Genomic DNA, 17298 nt, shown 5'->3' with positions numbered 1-17298 from the left:
TATTGTCCATGAGGACATGGGCTTAATCCCTGGCCTCGCTCAGTGGGTTAAGGATCCAGCATTGCTGTGAGCTGTGGTATAGGTTGCAAATGCGGCTCAGATCCTGCAATGCTGTGGCTGAGGTATAGGCTGGCAGCTGTAGCTCTAACTCGACCCCTAGCCTGGGAACTCCTTACGTTGCGGGTGTAGCCCTTTAAAAAAAAAAAAAAAAAAAAAAAGGTACCTTTGCTCATTTAAAGTGTGCATAAAACTGATGAAAATGTAATCTTTTTTCAATAGGCAGTAATATAATTTTGAAAGAAAGAGAATTCCTTTCTTCCTAACATAAAACTTTCTAAGAGTTAAGAGATGGAGCCAGCAGAATGAGTACTGAGCTTCTGGTGCCAATTATACTCAAAAGTTTTGTGTTCTAAATAGTCTAGACCAGAGCTGTCTCATAGAATTATAACGAGAGCCACATGTGTAATTTTAATTTTTCAGTAGTCACATTTTTAAAAAAGGGAAAATTATTTTTAGGCACAAATTTAAGCCAAATATTAGCATCTCAATATCTAATTATGGGGAAAAGTGAGACTTCCAAATCTTTTTTTATACTAACTTTCTAAAACCCAGTATAGGCCGACATCTCAGTTTGGATGAAGCTCATTTCAAGTGCTCAATAGTCATGTGTAGCCCGTAGCTACCATTTTACATAGCCGTCTGGAAATCAGAAAACAGCCTGCAACAGCCTTAAGAAACTGGCTTTTCAGATGCTCTCGATCAAGAGCACTTATTTGAACACTCTATTTCTTATTCATGTCATTGTTCTTTCCTACAGGGTGTGAAAAATGTCAAAATACCCTGTAATTGTAGAATCAATGCATCTAAAACGAAACTTGCCACCTCACCCCTTCAGTGAAGTAGCTTTTTGTGGTGACCTCCCCATCTCAGAGGATGATCTTCTTTTCACTATCCTGGTTTCAAAACCGGAGTCAGCTTTATCATTTCCTTCTCCTTTACCAAAGTATTCCATCAAACTGCATGACTCACTCCTTTACGATTTCTCTTGCAATTCTCAGTGAAATAAACTTAATTCGGGTCCTAATTGGGTAGAATTACTTGTATTTCACATATTTGACAACTTCCTCTTTGGATGTTGTGCCTTGGTTTTTCTTCACTCTATTCAGCAACTACTGAGGGCTTTCTATATGCCAGGCACAGTTTAAGCTGCTGGGGCTGCAGCGGTGAATGACACAGCTAAAGACCCAGCTCTTGTGCAACTATATTCTAATAGGAACGAGAATCAGTATGATGCGATGTAGTAGCAAACATTGTGAAGAGACAGCAAGCCAAGTAAGGAGAGAGATCGAGAGTGCTCTTTTAGAGAAAGTGGTCAAGGAAGATCTAGTTGAAGAGTTAAGATTTGACAGAGAATTGAACAAAGTGAAAGAAGAAGCCATGTAGATTTGGGAAGACCAGATTCCATGTGGAGGGACTGGCAGATGCAGAGGCCCTGACATGGATTATGCTTGGTGTGTGTGGTCCAGAAACTCCCAGTAGCCCCATATGGCTTGGACAGAAGGGGGAAAGTGACAGAAGATGACACTGGCAATGCAGCCAGAGGTCAAATCACAAGGCTACCGCAGGCCATAGTAAGAGTGTGGATTGTATTCTAAAGGTGTTGGGGAGCCACTGGTGGATTTGAAGCAGAAGAATAACATGATCCAGCTTAATATTTTAAGATCATCACTTTGGCTGGTTGGAAAATAATTTGTAGGCGGGCAAGAGGAAGAGCAGGGAGACCAAATGTAGGTCCCAGGTGCAGAAGAGAACTACAAATGGCTTGGACTAGGGTGGTAGAGTGGAGGAAGTGGTGCAAGACCCTGGATGCACTCTGAAGGCAGAACAGTGGGGAATGGTGACGGGTTGGCTGTACAGTGTGAGAAAGAGGAGGTAGAGATAGCTGAACAGTAAGGGATGACAGTGTGTAGGAGGAGCAGTCTGGCTTAGGCTGAGGTTATTGAGGAGTGCATGGTATGTATTCAAGTGTCCTGTTTCAGACATGGTAATTTAGATTTTCACCCTTGCTTCAATAGCACAGCCGTATTATACTTTCTAAAATACAACTTTCAGCATGTTATTCCTCTACCCATAAACCTTACGGAGTAAACGGTTGAACTCCTAAGCCAAAGTTTTTCACAGTCTCTCTCCCCCACCGTCCTCTTATTTTTCTGTATTTCTCATAGTGTCCAGGAAATAAGAGGATATGAAAATGTTTGGTAAATGAATAAAAATATTTGTGTTCATACTTCACCCTATTCAAACATCACACCAACAGTGACCTCCTTAATGAAATCTTCCCAATTACATTGGCTATATTATCTTTCTCTACCCTAGACCTATATTCCTATTCAGCTACCCAGTGGCATGTTGGTAAATGTTTAATACCTCTCTGAAGAACAAAGCCCGGATTTGTAGCATTTGCTGCATCTGTGGTGTAAATGCTTCCACCGTGGATGATTGCAACCTACTGCCAGGACAAACCTGAATCCAGAATTGAAAAGGCACACACACGCTCAGCTTTGTGAGCTGGTGGAGCTCCTACCCCAGTACTCCCACAGTACCAACTGTCCAGAGCATGTGCCCAGTCACTTACTGCACAGTGACTTTTCTGTAGGTACACAGATCTTTCCCCTATTAGACTGCAACCATGTGGAAAATAAACACTGTGTCATATATATCACCATAACCACATAACCATAAATGGCATTGGAGAAAATTCAAATTAGAGTCAGACGTAAACTATAAAATTCCCTAATTCTTTGTCTGAATGATCTGTGTGTCTCTCAAATTTATCAGTCCACTGATCTGAATGACGACTATTAGAATACAAAGTCATACTAGACCCAAAACAAAATATGCCTTGAAAAAGATGAAAATAAAGAAATAGATGATGACAGTTTAGGATCACAAATAGAAAATATGATTCCACAAGAATTATAGAGTCATTTTTCTTTAGATAGAGTTAAAGAATAAGAACACAGTTCTTTTGCCTTAAAGGAACTCAAGTGTATATACCACTTAGCCCAGAAAACAGAATTAGTTTTGGACTAAAGTGTAATCATTGGATAGGAAAAAAAGAATGCAGTATAAAAAGAAAACTAAAATATATAAAATTAGACTCTGATTGGAGCACACAATGAAAATAATAGCTTTTGAAGTTTTCATAAAGTAAGAAACATCTGATAAAGAAAAGTGAAATTCTTAAGCTTTTCTATGACCGTTGTCTGATATGTAGGCCATAAGGATTAGTTAAAATCAAATTTAACCCTTGAGAGTTTAAATTCATGTGAAAGACAAATTATTTTATTTCTTCTTTGCTCTAAGTAAGATGAAACACATGTATAAGCTAAGGCACAAAAACAGACTTGGGTTCAGTTCACTCAGAAATAGTTAAAACACATGAAAACACAGATCCTTTGAAATCTTTCAAAGCACATGCTTCTGCCTAAGCCCTAGCTGTTCCAATTCTATTCCCCACTCTCAGTCCCTTAATGTCCAAACCCCAGCCAGGTCTGCCTTCCCTACGTGTGGAGGGGTGTGGGCAGGGCTGGGGTGAGCGGAGTGAAGTGGCTGTAGCAGAGCTGAGCAGGAGTCAGGTAGAAAGCGTGGAGCAGGTCAGAGCACGAGCTCTAGGAAACCATCTGAAAGAATCAAGAGAACAAGAGCCAGAGGGCCAAGATGAGTTTTCTGTCCAGAACAAGTTCCATTAAAGGTTCTGTGGGTCCTGCTAGAATTTTCATCTCGTATGTCTCCAAGAGCAAAACCTCTAATATAATACCCACTCTCACTTTCATGTGAAATCCTTTGTTCGGTTGTTTTCTTAACTTTCTTCAGGTACAGACAATCTTGGAATGCAAAAGCCAGGTGCCAGTCTCTCTATGGTAGAGCGTATGCCCTGCATACTTTAGAGTGGGGAGAAAGGAAGATACTATAATTTGGGAAATGGTCTGGTGGCCTGAAGCAGCACAGAACAGTTTACTCTTTGGAGGGAATTAACTTTTGCTTATCTTTATGTTTAATCTGCTTTGAAAACTGATTGTAAAATTCTTCCTGTAAGGCTAGAATAAACTGGAGTCACATGTAATAAATTACTTTATAATACACAGAACTAGAACAAGATGGAAAGCATTATGTCCCTTCAGGAATGAACATCCAAATAGACATCCAAAAAAGAAAAGAATACCAGGAAATCAGAGAAGCATGGATGAAATGGGACAATTTAATACAAGGGAGATGAATAATGATCAAAATGAATAATGAATAAAATAATGTGATAGAAAACAGGTGGGAGAAGGGGTGGGCCCTCTTTACAGTGCCAAATTCAGCCAGAAAATGTCTATGTCCATAATACTTCATGACTGAAAAACAAGGCTGACTTTTCAGGATGATTTTATTTTTATCAGACAATTTAACTAATTAAATCTTCCTAAGTACAGAACATCATAGAGAAGTAGTACCACTCTATCCAGTAAAATTGATACTTCTAGATCCCTAAATAGGAATATAAAATAAGTATACAGAAGGTAACTAATAAACAATGCTATCAAGGTTAACTATTTTCTAGTGAGAGTTAGTGTTTTCTCATTTTTTGTCTGAGTTTCAAAGCTTTCAAATTTATTTGCAAAAGCTCATAAATATTCATGTATATACACGCCCCTTTTCAGAGTAACATGATAAGTTATTAGGAAATACTAGTCACAAACTGGCAGACTCAAAGCACTCTTGAAAGACACGACATGCATGTTCCTGTATAATAAATAAGCTTACAGAAAGCTCATCCTGTTTATTTTGAAATTCGTCATGATCACGAAATAAAGATAATAGAGGATTTCTGACATTAAATTATTGAGCTGCTTCTTGTCCAAGTCCTGGACTTGCTTATCAACTGGTGACTCATTAAGTCCTACTTAATTACTAGCTTTGCAGGAGAATATTAAGAATTCAGAAACTGAGAAGTTGTGTGAGTGAAAATGTGCAAATTCTTTTAATTACAGTTAACAAATGCTCTGGAAATAATGCTGACATAATACAGAAGAAGTACCACTACCTTCCATTTATGTCATTTTCAAACACAACAGGCAACAACATCCTGTTGGTGAGAAAGAAGTAAATTGCTCACTTCTGGTAAGTGGTTTCAGGAAATCAGGATAACATTTAATACATTTTACCTTCCATTGCCTAAATGGTATTTAATGGCTTGAAAAAAAGATGTTATACTTCCAAAAAATAAGTAACTTTTCCATTTAAAAATCTCTACTATGTTCTGTTCAAATATTAAATAAAAAACGTGTGCTTTTCAGTCTCTAGGACAGCAGATGTAACAAAATTATTTAGTATACTGTTTCATAAGTTTAAGAATATGCCTCCTTGATTTTATGCATCTAAAATTTTAAGTATGCCCTATGAAAATAACAAAATGCAGTGAATTAACACAGTATTTTATATTTCTCTAGAGAATGTCAAGGAAAAAGAACCTTTATAATACACAGGGTATTAAATACCTGGTTTAAGAGATCTTCTACTTTCTTCTGCCATGAATCCTTGGCTGCATTTTTCTCTCGCTCTTTTAACTGCAAAAGTTGAGACATTGCTGACTTTTTATCCTCTTCATGTTGAAGCCTTAACTCTTCGCGAAGTTTAGAACACTCTTGTCTAAAGTAAAGCAAATGCATTTAATTTGTAAAGAGAATTGTTCCTCTTAATAACTGTAGTATAGTTGTTTGCAGGTTTTCTAAGTATTTAATTAATCCTCCTCAAAAGTCAACTAGGAATAAGAGGTGATTATTTCATAGGTAAGGACCACAAGGTAAATTGGTAACTTACCCAAAATCATTGCCTTATCAATTTACCAATGGCAGAATAGGTACTAGAACAGTAAGTCCTCTGAGTTCAGGTTAGTACTCTGCCTATGTTATAGCCAAGGACATGACATCAAAAGTAATCTGTATTTAAGCAGGAAAAAAAGAATTCCAATTTCTGTGCATTTAAGCATGGCAAAAATACATTAAAATTGCTGGAACTACATCTTCAACAATAGACAATATAAGCCATATAACAGAAAATCACTTTTTGCACAACTATATAGATATGATTACATTACAGAGTAAAGAATGTACCTAAGATTTTCAGTCCATTTTATCTCTAAGTCATGAGCCATTTTGTCCACTCTGAGCTTCTCTTCTTCTTTCATGGCAGCAAGTATTTCTTCATGCTGTTGCCTTTCTTGTTCTAGCTCACCCTGAAGAGTAAAAACTTTTCAATGAAGACGGGTCTTCAAAAGCAAACTCACCGTTGCTTATTTCAAATAAGGAGAGTGTCTGGATTAAAACTTTTACATTCTCTCAGCACAATAATTGATACTGCCATCTATGAAAATTATTCGAGGTTTTCTGACAATAAAATTATGGTATGCCATTTTATATTTTAAATGTTCTTGTGCAAACTATTTTTTATCAAGGCTTATAAGTTTACATTATTTTAAATAGTTTAAAGTCAGCATTAAATTAATAATCTTAACTAGACTTTCCTTGTCATGGGTATGTGACAATTCAATTATCTTCACATGTATATACATTACATAAGCAGATGTTATTTAAATGTATTCATAATGCATATCAAAAGTATGCTATATATTCAAAGCTTAAATATTACAGTTGTACCTCTCTGACATGATTAAACTAATCATGAGAAATTTAGTCTTCCGATTATTTTTATTATGTCACTTCAAACCAGTGGTCCGTGGATTTAGTCTTACAGTATGACAAATGTATCATATATATTCCACATATATCATATATCATATGAAATCTCTGTAAAGTAGCATAAATCAAGAGGTTTTCTAGAGCTTAGGGCTGGACGTGACCTGTTTGAACAACACTGGCAATCACTGATCCCTACTATCAGCACAGCTGCTCTTAGGGTACCAAAGAAAAGGAACAGATGATGGTCCATCCTTCTATTATCATAGTGACCCTTTCTGAGCCACTTGCTCAGAGCCTGTGTTGCAGCATTGTTGAGAGGCATATCCAGGTTAATGGGAAAGCAGCAAGTCAGTGCTGAAATGCCACCCTACCTTGTTGAGCTGTCTATTAAGCAGAAAATACTAAAACTCCAATTTGGCAATCTTAGCCAACTGTCATTTTCACTAAGTACTCTGCCTCTAGAAATTATTTTTCTCTACCAAAGACAGCACATTAAAAGGAGCAGAATCACTTTAAAGTATTTCTTTTACTGAATGCAAAGCATTAGACATTTTTGGGATGGGGAAAGAGGTAAGAAAATGCTTGCTCTTAAGGAGCTTACCCGAGTTAATGGTAAACCAGGATATAACACCTATATTTTCTCAATTAAAGTTGTCCAGCAGAACAGAAAATGAACAGTTGATAAGGTTTTGCTTACAATTTTTATAATGTTCTAATATTTGACAGAAGAACAATGTAAATATGTGCAAAGACCTTAAAAGATGAAGCTGAATCCAATTCTAAGCGTAAAAAATTTGCAATCATACTAATAAAAGGCAACATTTACTGAGTGCTTACTATTCTGCTAAGCACTGTGCTGTAATGGTTTACCTCATTCAATTATGACAATAGCATAAAGTGTATTATTATCCCCCATCCCTACAGCATTGTGTGGATGAGAGAATTAAGGCTTAGCATAAATAACTTTACCAAAGTTAAACCCTAAGTGGTGGTCCAGAATTCACACCCAACTAGCCTACTTCAGAGCCCACACTAAATCATCTCTCTGAAAGAAAAAATAAATCTCTGGCTACTATCCCCCTAGTTGTATGGATTCATTTCTCTATCTTCTAAGGCAGTCTAAATACTTGCTCTGCTTGAAGGGGAGAGACAGATCCTTTCTGAAATCTATAGGTCATAGAGAATCACTCAGTTGCTATACACGAGAGTTTGAACTCTTACTAGGAAATTAATTGTCCATACTACTAATTGTTATGGGTTAAACTGTGTCTCTAAAAAGATACATAGAAGTCCTAACACCCCAGTTCCTCAGAATATGATGTTATTTGGCAATAGGGTCGGGAGGCAGATGTAATTAGTTAAGGCGGGGTTATGCTGGAGTAGGGTAAGCCCTTAATCCAATATGACTGGTATCTGTATAAGACGTGAGGATACAGGAAGAGATTGAAGTTGTGCTGCCGCAAGCCAAGGAAAGTCTGGGGCTACCGGGAGCTGGAAAAGGCAAGGAACGACTTCCCTTAGAGGCTTAAAAGGGAGAATGGCCCTGATAAAACTTTGATTTTGAACTTTAATCTTCAGACTGGTGAGATGAAAGAATAATTCCTGTTGGTTTGAGGCCACCTTAGTACTTTGTTATGGCAGTCCTAGGAAACAATACACTAATTATATATAATGTGATGTTTATCATAAACTTTAAGCAGATTAACTCAATTATATTTTTACCTTGCTGATATTTAGATTAGAGCAGGATAATGACATTACCTCAACATTTAACAGAGCATCCTTGGTCTCCCTCAGCCTGCCTTTAGTCAACTCCAGCTCATTTTGAAGCCTGTCTTGGGAGTCCTGAAGACTAGCAATGAGTCCTTCTGCAGAACCAAGACCTTGTTCACTTTTGCTTACTATATCTTGGAGGCGGCCAATCTGCAAGTAAATACAGTATTTTTAGTACACCTACTGTAATTGACTAGCAAAACAGTCATGTTTGTTTTCTTATATACTTTAGATATAATTTTACTGATGGATCTTCCTTGATGAATCTGGAAGAAGCACGCAATCATAACAGGCTTTTTTTTTTTTTTCAAAAGACCTCCATATTCATGATTTCCCTTTGTCACGACAACCCTGTGAATAAATGGATACCTCAAGCTCCTGTGAATTTCTAGTTCTATATAATCAAACACCTATAATAAGGAATTGATGTAAGATAAAGATTACATCCAAGATTGAGGAAAATGTATTTTTTAGATAAAAATATTATCTAAATATTATACACAGCTCTTTAAAATTGAATCCCTTCTATTTCATTTGTGCCCTGTTCTCCATCTATTTACAAAAGTGACAGATTTAAGTTAATATTGATAAGCTGGTAACTGTGTCTTAAATTAGGATAAGTTGTGATTTCTGTGTTTCCGTACAAAATCGATGTTACAAAATTTTTAAGAGTTGAATTTATACACTCACTCTGGGAATTAGGAGCTAATAGACAACTTGTTGATTAAGCAGATTCATACCCTCAAGTAGTGAAAACTAAAGTCAATAATGAAATGCTTTAAATTATCTAGAAAAATGCTATGAAGTAAAAACAAACAAACAAACAAAAAAAAACAAAAAACCTCTCATTTTTGTAAAACAGTCAAGCCTATCAAAACTCTACAGAAATGACAACTGGTAATTAAAAAATAATACCTGAATATTTCTCACTGCAAATACACACATCACAAAGAAAACTGAAATTCCTTCTTCAGTCCACCCCACCGCCCTGACCTGCAACCCCTGCTCCCAACTTCCTGTCTCCTTTCCATGCAGATATGTGTACATGCCAAACAATTCTGGTGAGGACAGCATTTTATCTTAGTATCCTTTAAGTGGTGCCAATCTCATAAAATGAGCTGGGAGCTTCCATTTTTTCTGGGCTCTGAAATGTTTTCATAGCTAACACTTGTATTTTGAAATTTTAGTGAAATCCATTCGTTAAAATCCTCTGGATCTAGTGCCTCTCCAGATGTTGGACTACTTGGTTTCTTTAATGGCTATAACTGGTTTGGTCAGGCTGTTCAACTACTTTGAGTCTTTTTAGAAATTTAAAGTTTCATTCAAAGACATCAGTTTTCTCTAAGTTTTAAAATTTACTAGCATATTTGTATATAAGTCATTTACAATGTTTTACAATTTTCTCTGTCACTGTATTTATGTCACATTTCCCTGGTCTATATAGCTTATTTTTATCTTCTCTACTTTTTGAGTTGATCTGGCTTGCCACGAATGTATTTTGCAGCAGTGAATAAATAAATGAGAGAAAAGTAACTGTAGCAGTGTCAAGAGTACTAAACTTAGCCGAAAATCTGGTTTCAAGTGCTGGGATTTCTGTCATGTGTCACAGAGATCAATATCACATTCTTCTTGATAATGTGCACACTGAGGAAATTACAGTAAGTAGAAACCACCTCCCCTGGAGCATCTATCCACATTTGTTCTCCTCTAACCCATTCTCCTTGAAACAGCAAAGTCAATTTGCTATAATTAAAAACATGAACATGAGTGTAAGCCCCACCCCGACACCAGCATCCACACATTTATACTTAGTATCTTCCAAATCCCTTCCATTTCCTTTAGGATAATATCCAAAATCTTTCAAGGGGCTTACAAGATTGTTGGGATAGCTCCTGCCTAACTCTCCAGCTTTGGCTTGGCAACACTCTTCTTTGGTCTTATCCCCATTGGGAAGAAGAGAGGCACTGGGTTAAGAACTGAGTTCTGGAGTTCCTGTTGTGGCTCAGCAGGTTAAGAACCTATATATAGCATTGAGAACTATGTCTAGATACTCATGTTACAACAGAAGAAAGGGTGGGGGAAAAACTGTAATTGTAATGTATACATGTAAGGATAACCTGACCCCCTTGCTGTACAGTGGGAAAATAAAAAAAATAAAAAAAATAAAAAAAAAAAGAACCTTACACAGGGTCCATGAAGATGCAAGTTCAATCCCCGGCCTTGCTCAGCAGGTGAAGGATCTGGCGTTGCCACAAGCTGTGCTGTAGGTTGCAGATGTGACTCGGATCCCACATTGCTGTGGCTGTGGCAGAGGCCAGCAACTGCAGCTCTGATTCAACCCCTGCCTGGGAATTTCCATATGCCACAGGTGTGGCCATACAAAGAAAAAGGAAAAAAAAAAAAAAAAAAAAGAAGAATTGAGTTCTGAAATCTCACCACCAGGATTGGAACTCTGGCTTTACCCAATTACTGTGTGACACGGGCCAGTTACATAACTTTTTGTGATTAGTAATTAATATCTACTGCATAGGGTTATTGTGAGAATTAAAGGAACAAACAGTATAAAGGAGCGACTATATAAAACAATCCTAGGACATAGTAAGAACCGAATAAATATTAATTATTATTGGAAGCACTCCATCTATACTGGTATCTCTCCAGTTCTGAAAATCTTCTCATGCCTCAGGGCCTTTGCATAAGCTTTCCTCGTTTATTTTTGGGGCAAACCCCTGTTAATCACTTACCACCATTTTGTAAGTTTTATCAAACATCCTCTACTATAATAGCGCTAAACAGTGCTAAAATTTTATCAATAATCTTTAAGTCCTTGCTTAGGTTAAATACATTTAAATGTATATTCCCATCTTTAAGGCCCTTATATGTGCAGCTAAGTTCCTTTCCAGTAAAATTGTATGATTTTATAGTCCCATCAGCAGCTTTTGAGGGCTTATTTATTTGTCCTTATCAATACATGATCTCACTTAATATTTTATCATTGCTAATTCTATGGTAATGAAATGGCATCTCACAGATTTCATTTCCAGTTTCTTAATTACAGTGATAATAAAATTGTTTTTCATGTTTTTTCTTTAGTCCATTAAAAAAAATTAGGGTGCCTGTATTTTCCTTACTCTTTTGTATACACTCTTACAATGTTAAATTTTGTTAACTTACACAATTTGTCGATCACTTATTCCACCCCCCAGTTCTTCCTCTCTCACGATTTAGCTTTCGCCATAAAAATATTGTTTTTAATTCATGACACTGCTATCATATTTCAAAAGGCTTCTTTGTCCTTGTATTTTTGTCACTTGTATCTTCCTATTTTATTTACATTCATGATTTGATATTACATTTCCATGCTTGGCCCATCTGGAGCTTTTTTGGAACAAAGTCGAAGAAGAAATCTAACTTCATTTTCCTCCTCTCTTCCATTTACACAGTCTTTAAAAAGTATTGTCATCCACTATGATTCAGATCACACCCATTAACTCCAGCTTCTGTCCTACTTTTCTACTGAAATTACAGACAGGTCCTCAGAGAACCCTTGACGGTACAGCCTTTTGGGGCCTCATGCTCTCACTCTAGTCACCGTTGACACTGTGAGGCACTTCCACTCTCTAGTGAGCATCTGCTTTTATGGTTTTCTGATATCCATTAATCCCGGTGATGGGGCTTCTGATTTCTCCTGTTCAGTCTCTTTCCCTGGCTCTGTCAACTCAACATTGGTGCTCCTCTTGTTACCAGCAATCTTCGCATCGGCTTCGCTTAGGTAAGCTCTTCTACTTCAGTGGCTTCAAGAAGGCCTGATCATTAGCTCCAAGCCTGTCCACTCTCCTTAGTTCCAGCCTAGATGTCTTTACAGCCACCTCAAAGTCAGCATATTCAAACAGTTCAATGTCTTGCCAATTCCAGGGAATTTCCCCTGTAATTCTTTTCTTCCAACAGAGACACCACTGTCTGTTCAAATACCTCAGCTAGATACCTGAGTCACATTCTACCACTCACCATGTCAAGTCCTATAAATGTTATTTTATTTAAAAATATATTTTTATTGAAATATAGTTGATTTACAATATTAATTTCAGGTATACAACATAGTGATTCTATAGTTTTATAGACTACTCCATTTTAAAGTTATTACAAAATAATGGCTGTATTTCTTCATGCTGCACAATACATCCTTGTAGCTTATGCATTGTATATATAGTAGTTTGTAACTCTTTTCTTGTTTTTTCAGGGTGGCACCCACAGCATATGGAGTTCCCAGGCTAAGGGTTGAAATGGAGCTGTAGCTGCCAGCCTACACCACAGCCATAGCAACCCCATATCTGAGCCGTGTCTGCAACCTACACCACAGCTCATAGCAACGCCGGATTCTAAACCCACTCAGTGAGGCCAGGGATTAAACCTGCGTCCCCACAGAAGCTTAGTCAGATTCATTTCCGCTGAGCCACAATGGGAACTCCTGGTTTGTAACTTAATTCCACAGCCCTATCTGTTCCCCCCACCCCAGTGATGACCACTAGTTTGTTCTCTGTATCTGTGAGTCTATTTCTGTAGTTTTTCTCTTTTTAGATTCCACATAAGAGCATTTTGTCTTTTTCTGACTTATTGCACTAAGCATAAAGTTCTCTGTGTCCATCCACATTGTTGCAAATGGCAGAATTTTATTCTTTTTTATGGCTAATATTCCACTGTTGTATATGTGTATATATGTATTCTGCATATATGTGAGATCTTGTTTTTGATTTTTTATTTCTCTATATATGCACACACACACATACACACCACATCTTTATCTATTCACCTGTAGATGGACACCTACGTTGCTTCCATATCTTGGCTACTATAAATACTGCTGCAATGAACATTGGGGTGCATGTATTGTTTTGAATTAATGTCTTTGTTTTCTTTGGCTATATACTCAGGAGTGGAGTTGATGAATCATATGGTAGTTCTTTTTTTTGGGGGGGGGCACATCCAACAGCATACGGAGGTCCCCAGGCTAGGGGTCTAATAGGAGCTACAGCTGTCAGACTATGCCATAGCCACAGAAATGCCAGATCCGAGCCGCCTTTGCAACCTACACCATAGCTCATAGCAACGCCAGATCCTCAACCCACTGAGCAAGGCCAGGGATTGAACCCGCAACCTCATGGTTCCTAGTTGGAATCATTTCCGATACACCATGATGGGAACTCCTGAATAATATGGTAGTTCTATATTTAGTTGTTTGATGTACCTCCATACTGTGTTCTACATTGGCTCTACCAGTTTACATTCCCATCAACACTGTAAAGGGGTTAAGGGGTTCCCTTTTCTCCACATCCGCATCATGACCAACATTTGTTATTTGCAGACCTTTTTTTTTTTTCTTTTGTCTTTTTAGGGCGATACCCGCAGCACATAGAGGTTCTCAGGCCAGGGGTCTAGCAGAGCTGCAGCTGCTGGCCTACACCACAGCCACAGCAACCCCAGATCTGACTGCGTCTGTGACCTACACCACAGCTCACGGCAATGCAAGATCCTTAACCCACTTAGCAACACCTGGGATTGAACCCATGTCTTCATGGATACCAGTCGGGTTCGTTAACCACTGAGCCGTGACAGGAACTCCTATTTGTAGATCTTTTGACTATAGCCATTCTGACAAATGAGAGGTGAGATCTTGTTTTTGATTTTTTTATTTCTCTAATAATTGGTGATTCTGAACATCTTTTCATGTACCTGTTAGCCATCTGTATGTCATCTTTGGAAAAATGTCTTTTTAGGCCTTCTCATTTTTTGATTGGGCTATTTTTTTTCAATATTAAGTTATATGAGCTGTTTATATATTTTGGATATTAGCTTCTTATCAGTCATATCATTTGCAAACATTTTCCCCCATTCAGTAGGCTTTCTTTTTTTTGTTGATGGTTTTTTTGCTGTACAAAAGCCTTTAATTTAAATCAGGTTCTACTTGCCCCCCCCCCCCTTTAGGGCCACACCAGCAGCATATGGAATTTCCCAGGTGAGGGGATGAATCAGAGCTACAGCTGCTGGCCTACACCACAGCCACAGCAATGGCTGATCCCAGCCGCATCTGCAACCTACACCACAGCTTGGGGCAATGTTGGATCCTTAACCCACTGTGCAAGGCCAGGGATTGAACCTGCATCTTCCTGGATACTAGTCAGGTTTGTTTCTGCAGTCACAACAGGAATTCCCCACTTGTTTATTTTTGTTTTATTTCTTTTGCCTTAGGACACAGATCCAAAAAATATTGCTATGATTTATGCCAAATATTTACTGATCTCTCACCATGTGTCAAGCAGCATAACAACTATAATAACACTTTATAATAAATCCAAATTATTTTCACTTTAGTAAAATATTGAAAAAACATATACACTTAAAAAGCCTACTTCTAGAAGAAAATCTACAACTTAAATATTATAAGAACATTAAAAAGGCCATAATGGCCAGATTTATTGATGATTCAGCTAGTATTCTGTCTTCAAAGGTAATCCCAAATAAATAGGATAATAGGGTTATCCTTCACCTGGGATTTTAAACTCATTAGCTTTCCTTAATATCCTATTATGATTCTGGCATTCATAAATTTATCATCTAAATCCATAGTTGAACTATTTATATTTTTAGGCTATTTCACTTACAAGGGTATGAAATCTAACAAGTTATGAAGATAGTACATTCTTTAATTTTTTCTAAAACAACTGCTTTCAGTTTTTATGAACTATGCCCTCTTTCCTCTTGTCTTTCCAGAGATGTATCTATTTTCCATCTATTAAATATAAGCAGAATAGTCCTTATTTAAAAGGCAGAACTTCTGACTAGATTTTTTTTTTAAATGCGACTATAGGTAGTTGGCAAGAGGCACATGTAAACACAAGGAAGCAGAAAAAATGAAAGAAAGATGTACCAGTCATACCAAATTAGAAGAAAGGTACTTATACAATATCAAATAACACAGGCTGAGCCAAAAAATATGATTAAGTAGCTAAAACAATTTTATATTTGTATGCATACAGCTAAGTCTCTAAATATATAAAGCAAAAATTGACAGAATGTGAGGAGAAACAAGCAAGTCCACTATCATAGTATCAATTTTTAGGAACTGATAAATTAAGAAGATAAAAGTCAAAAGGAATATAGAAGAGTTGAAGAAGATATCTTAAAAATCTTGATTTAATGGGACAGAATACAGACTACACTGCATTAAACAAGAGGATGCACTCAGGACATTAAGTTTTTCTCATACATTATTAGCCTTAACAAGTTTCAAAAATTGTTTTCATACATACCATGATGCAATTAAGGTTAAAAAAGCATGTCAGTCTCATACAGCTCTTCAAGAAAACAGAAAATGACATAAGTCCTACTTCATTTTATGAGGTTAGGAGAATTCCTTGATTCCAAAACCAGAAAAGGATGATATAAAAGAGGAAAAGTACAAAGCAATCTTATTCAAGCCTAGGCTCAAATATTCTAAAATGCACATGAGAAAAACTGAATCTAGTTCAGTATAAAAAGATACACAGTTCCCATTGTGGCTCAGTGGTAACAAACCCAACTAGTGTCCATGAGGATGTGGGTTCAATTCCTGATTCTGCTCAGTGGGTTAAGGAACTGGCATTGCTAAGGTTGAGGATCTGAGTTGCAGTGTAGGTTGCAGATGCAGCTCAAATCTGGTGTTGCTGTGGCTGTGGTGTAGGCCTGCAGCTTCAGCTGCAATTCGACCCCTAGCCTTGAAATTTCCATATGCCATGGGTGCAACCCTAAAAACGAAAAAAAAAAAAAAAAGATATAAATTATATATATAATCTGTTATGACTGATGAGGACTTATTCTAGAACTCTGAGGTTGACTTAAAATTATAAAATTGATTAACATAAGTACCATACTAATAAATTAAAGAAAAATGGGTATGATTCCAGTAGATGCAGAAAAATCAATATCAATTTGTGGGGGCTTTTTTTTTGAATTAAGGGAACTAGAATTACAAGAGAATTTTCTAAACCTGATAAAGAGCATTTACAAAATAAAACTCATGAGAAGCATCACAATTAACTGTGAAATGTTGACATCCTTCACTTTAAGAGCAGGAAACAAAAAACAGAATGCTTATTATCTTTGGAGATGCTAGGAGATGTCCTGGGTTGCAGGAAAGGCAGGTGCACATGACAGATGAGTCAGAGAGATTCTTGGGGAGCCATTCTGAAGCAGCACCATAATATTACTGAGGTGCTAAAACATAATTGAAAATGCATCCAGAAGGAAAATCAATTACATATTTATTAGAATTCTTCTCAGTGAGATTACATATGTAGGTTGAAGGAATACTTAACCCTCCTGCAATTGACAGCAGAACTCCAGGGGATCTGCTTGAGAAACTCAGATGGTCACGAAACTACCTTCTAGTGACAGTGGGACACCAGAATTACAAGGAACACAAATGGAGAATGGGGGTGCAGTGGACAATCTTGGACAATCAAGGAGGGACTGAGCTTCTACTAATAACAATCTTAATTTTCTATTACACCCAAATGTTGTGCTTGGTACCATCTCTGGATAAATGTTTAAAGATAACTAAAGAATACTGAGTTCAAATCATTAGCCTGCCCAGGGGCACTCATGTGTTTTGGTGTGGTTTCTGTGAGCAGAAGCAGAGTGATGAGAAAGCAGAACTTAGAGACTGCTGGGAAAGATAAGGCTAGTGAGGTAGGGACAGCTGAGAAGACGAAGATGGGTCAAAACGAGAACTTGTTTTAGGAAGACT

General features: G+C 37.2%; 1 protein-coding gene across 8 annotated transcripts in view; it reads right to left on the bottom strand.

Annotated features, from left to right (window-relative positions):
- The window catches only part of FAM184A (family with sequence similarity 184 member A), a 109879-nt gene that overhangs the window by 36836 nt on the left and 55745 nt on the right, over nt 1–17298 (bottom strand). For all 8 annotated transcript variants that reach the window (XR_002343141.1, XM_021088987.1, XM_021089008.1 and 5 more), the window contains exons 7-9: nt 8505–8666; nt 6159–6280; nt 5544–5694 (exon numbers count right to left, since the gene is read on the bottom strand). Coding sequence is in view for 7 of the 8 variants with exons in the window: in XM_021088987.1 (XP_020944646.1) it covers nt 5544–5694; nt 6159–6280; nt 8505–8666 (435 nt within the window). In the remaining variant the exon portion in view is untranslated. The remainder of the gene's footprint in view (nt 1–5543; nt 5695–6158; nt 6281–8504; nt 8667–17298) is intronic.

The sequence above is a fragment of the Sus scrofa genome, chromosome 1, assembly GCF_000003025.6.
Source record: "Sus scrofa isolate TJ Tabasco breed Duroc chromosome 1, Sscrofa11.1, whole genome shotgun sequence".
Lineage (NCBI taxonomy): Eukaryota > Metazoa > Chordata > Mammalia > Artiodactyla > Suidae > Sus > Sus scrofa.
Note: the sequence above shows the minus strand (reverse complement) of the source record. Positions and strands in the feature narration are given on the sequence as shown.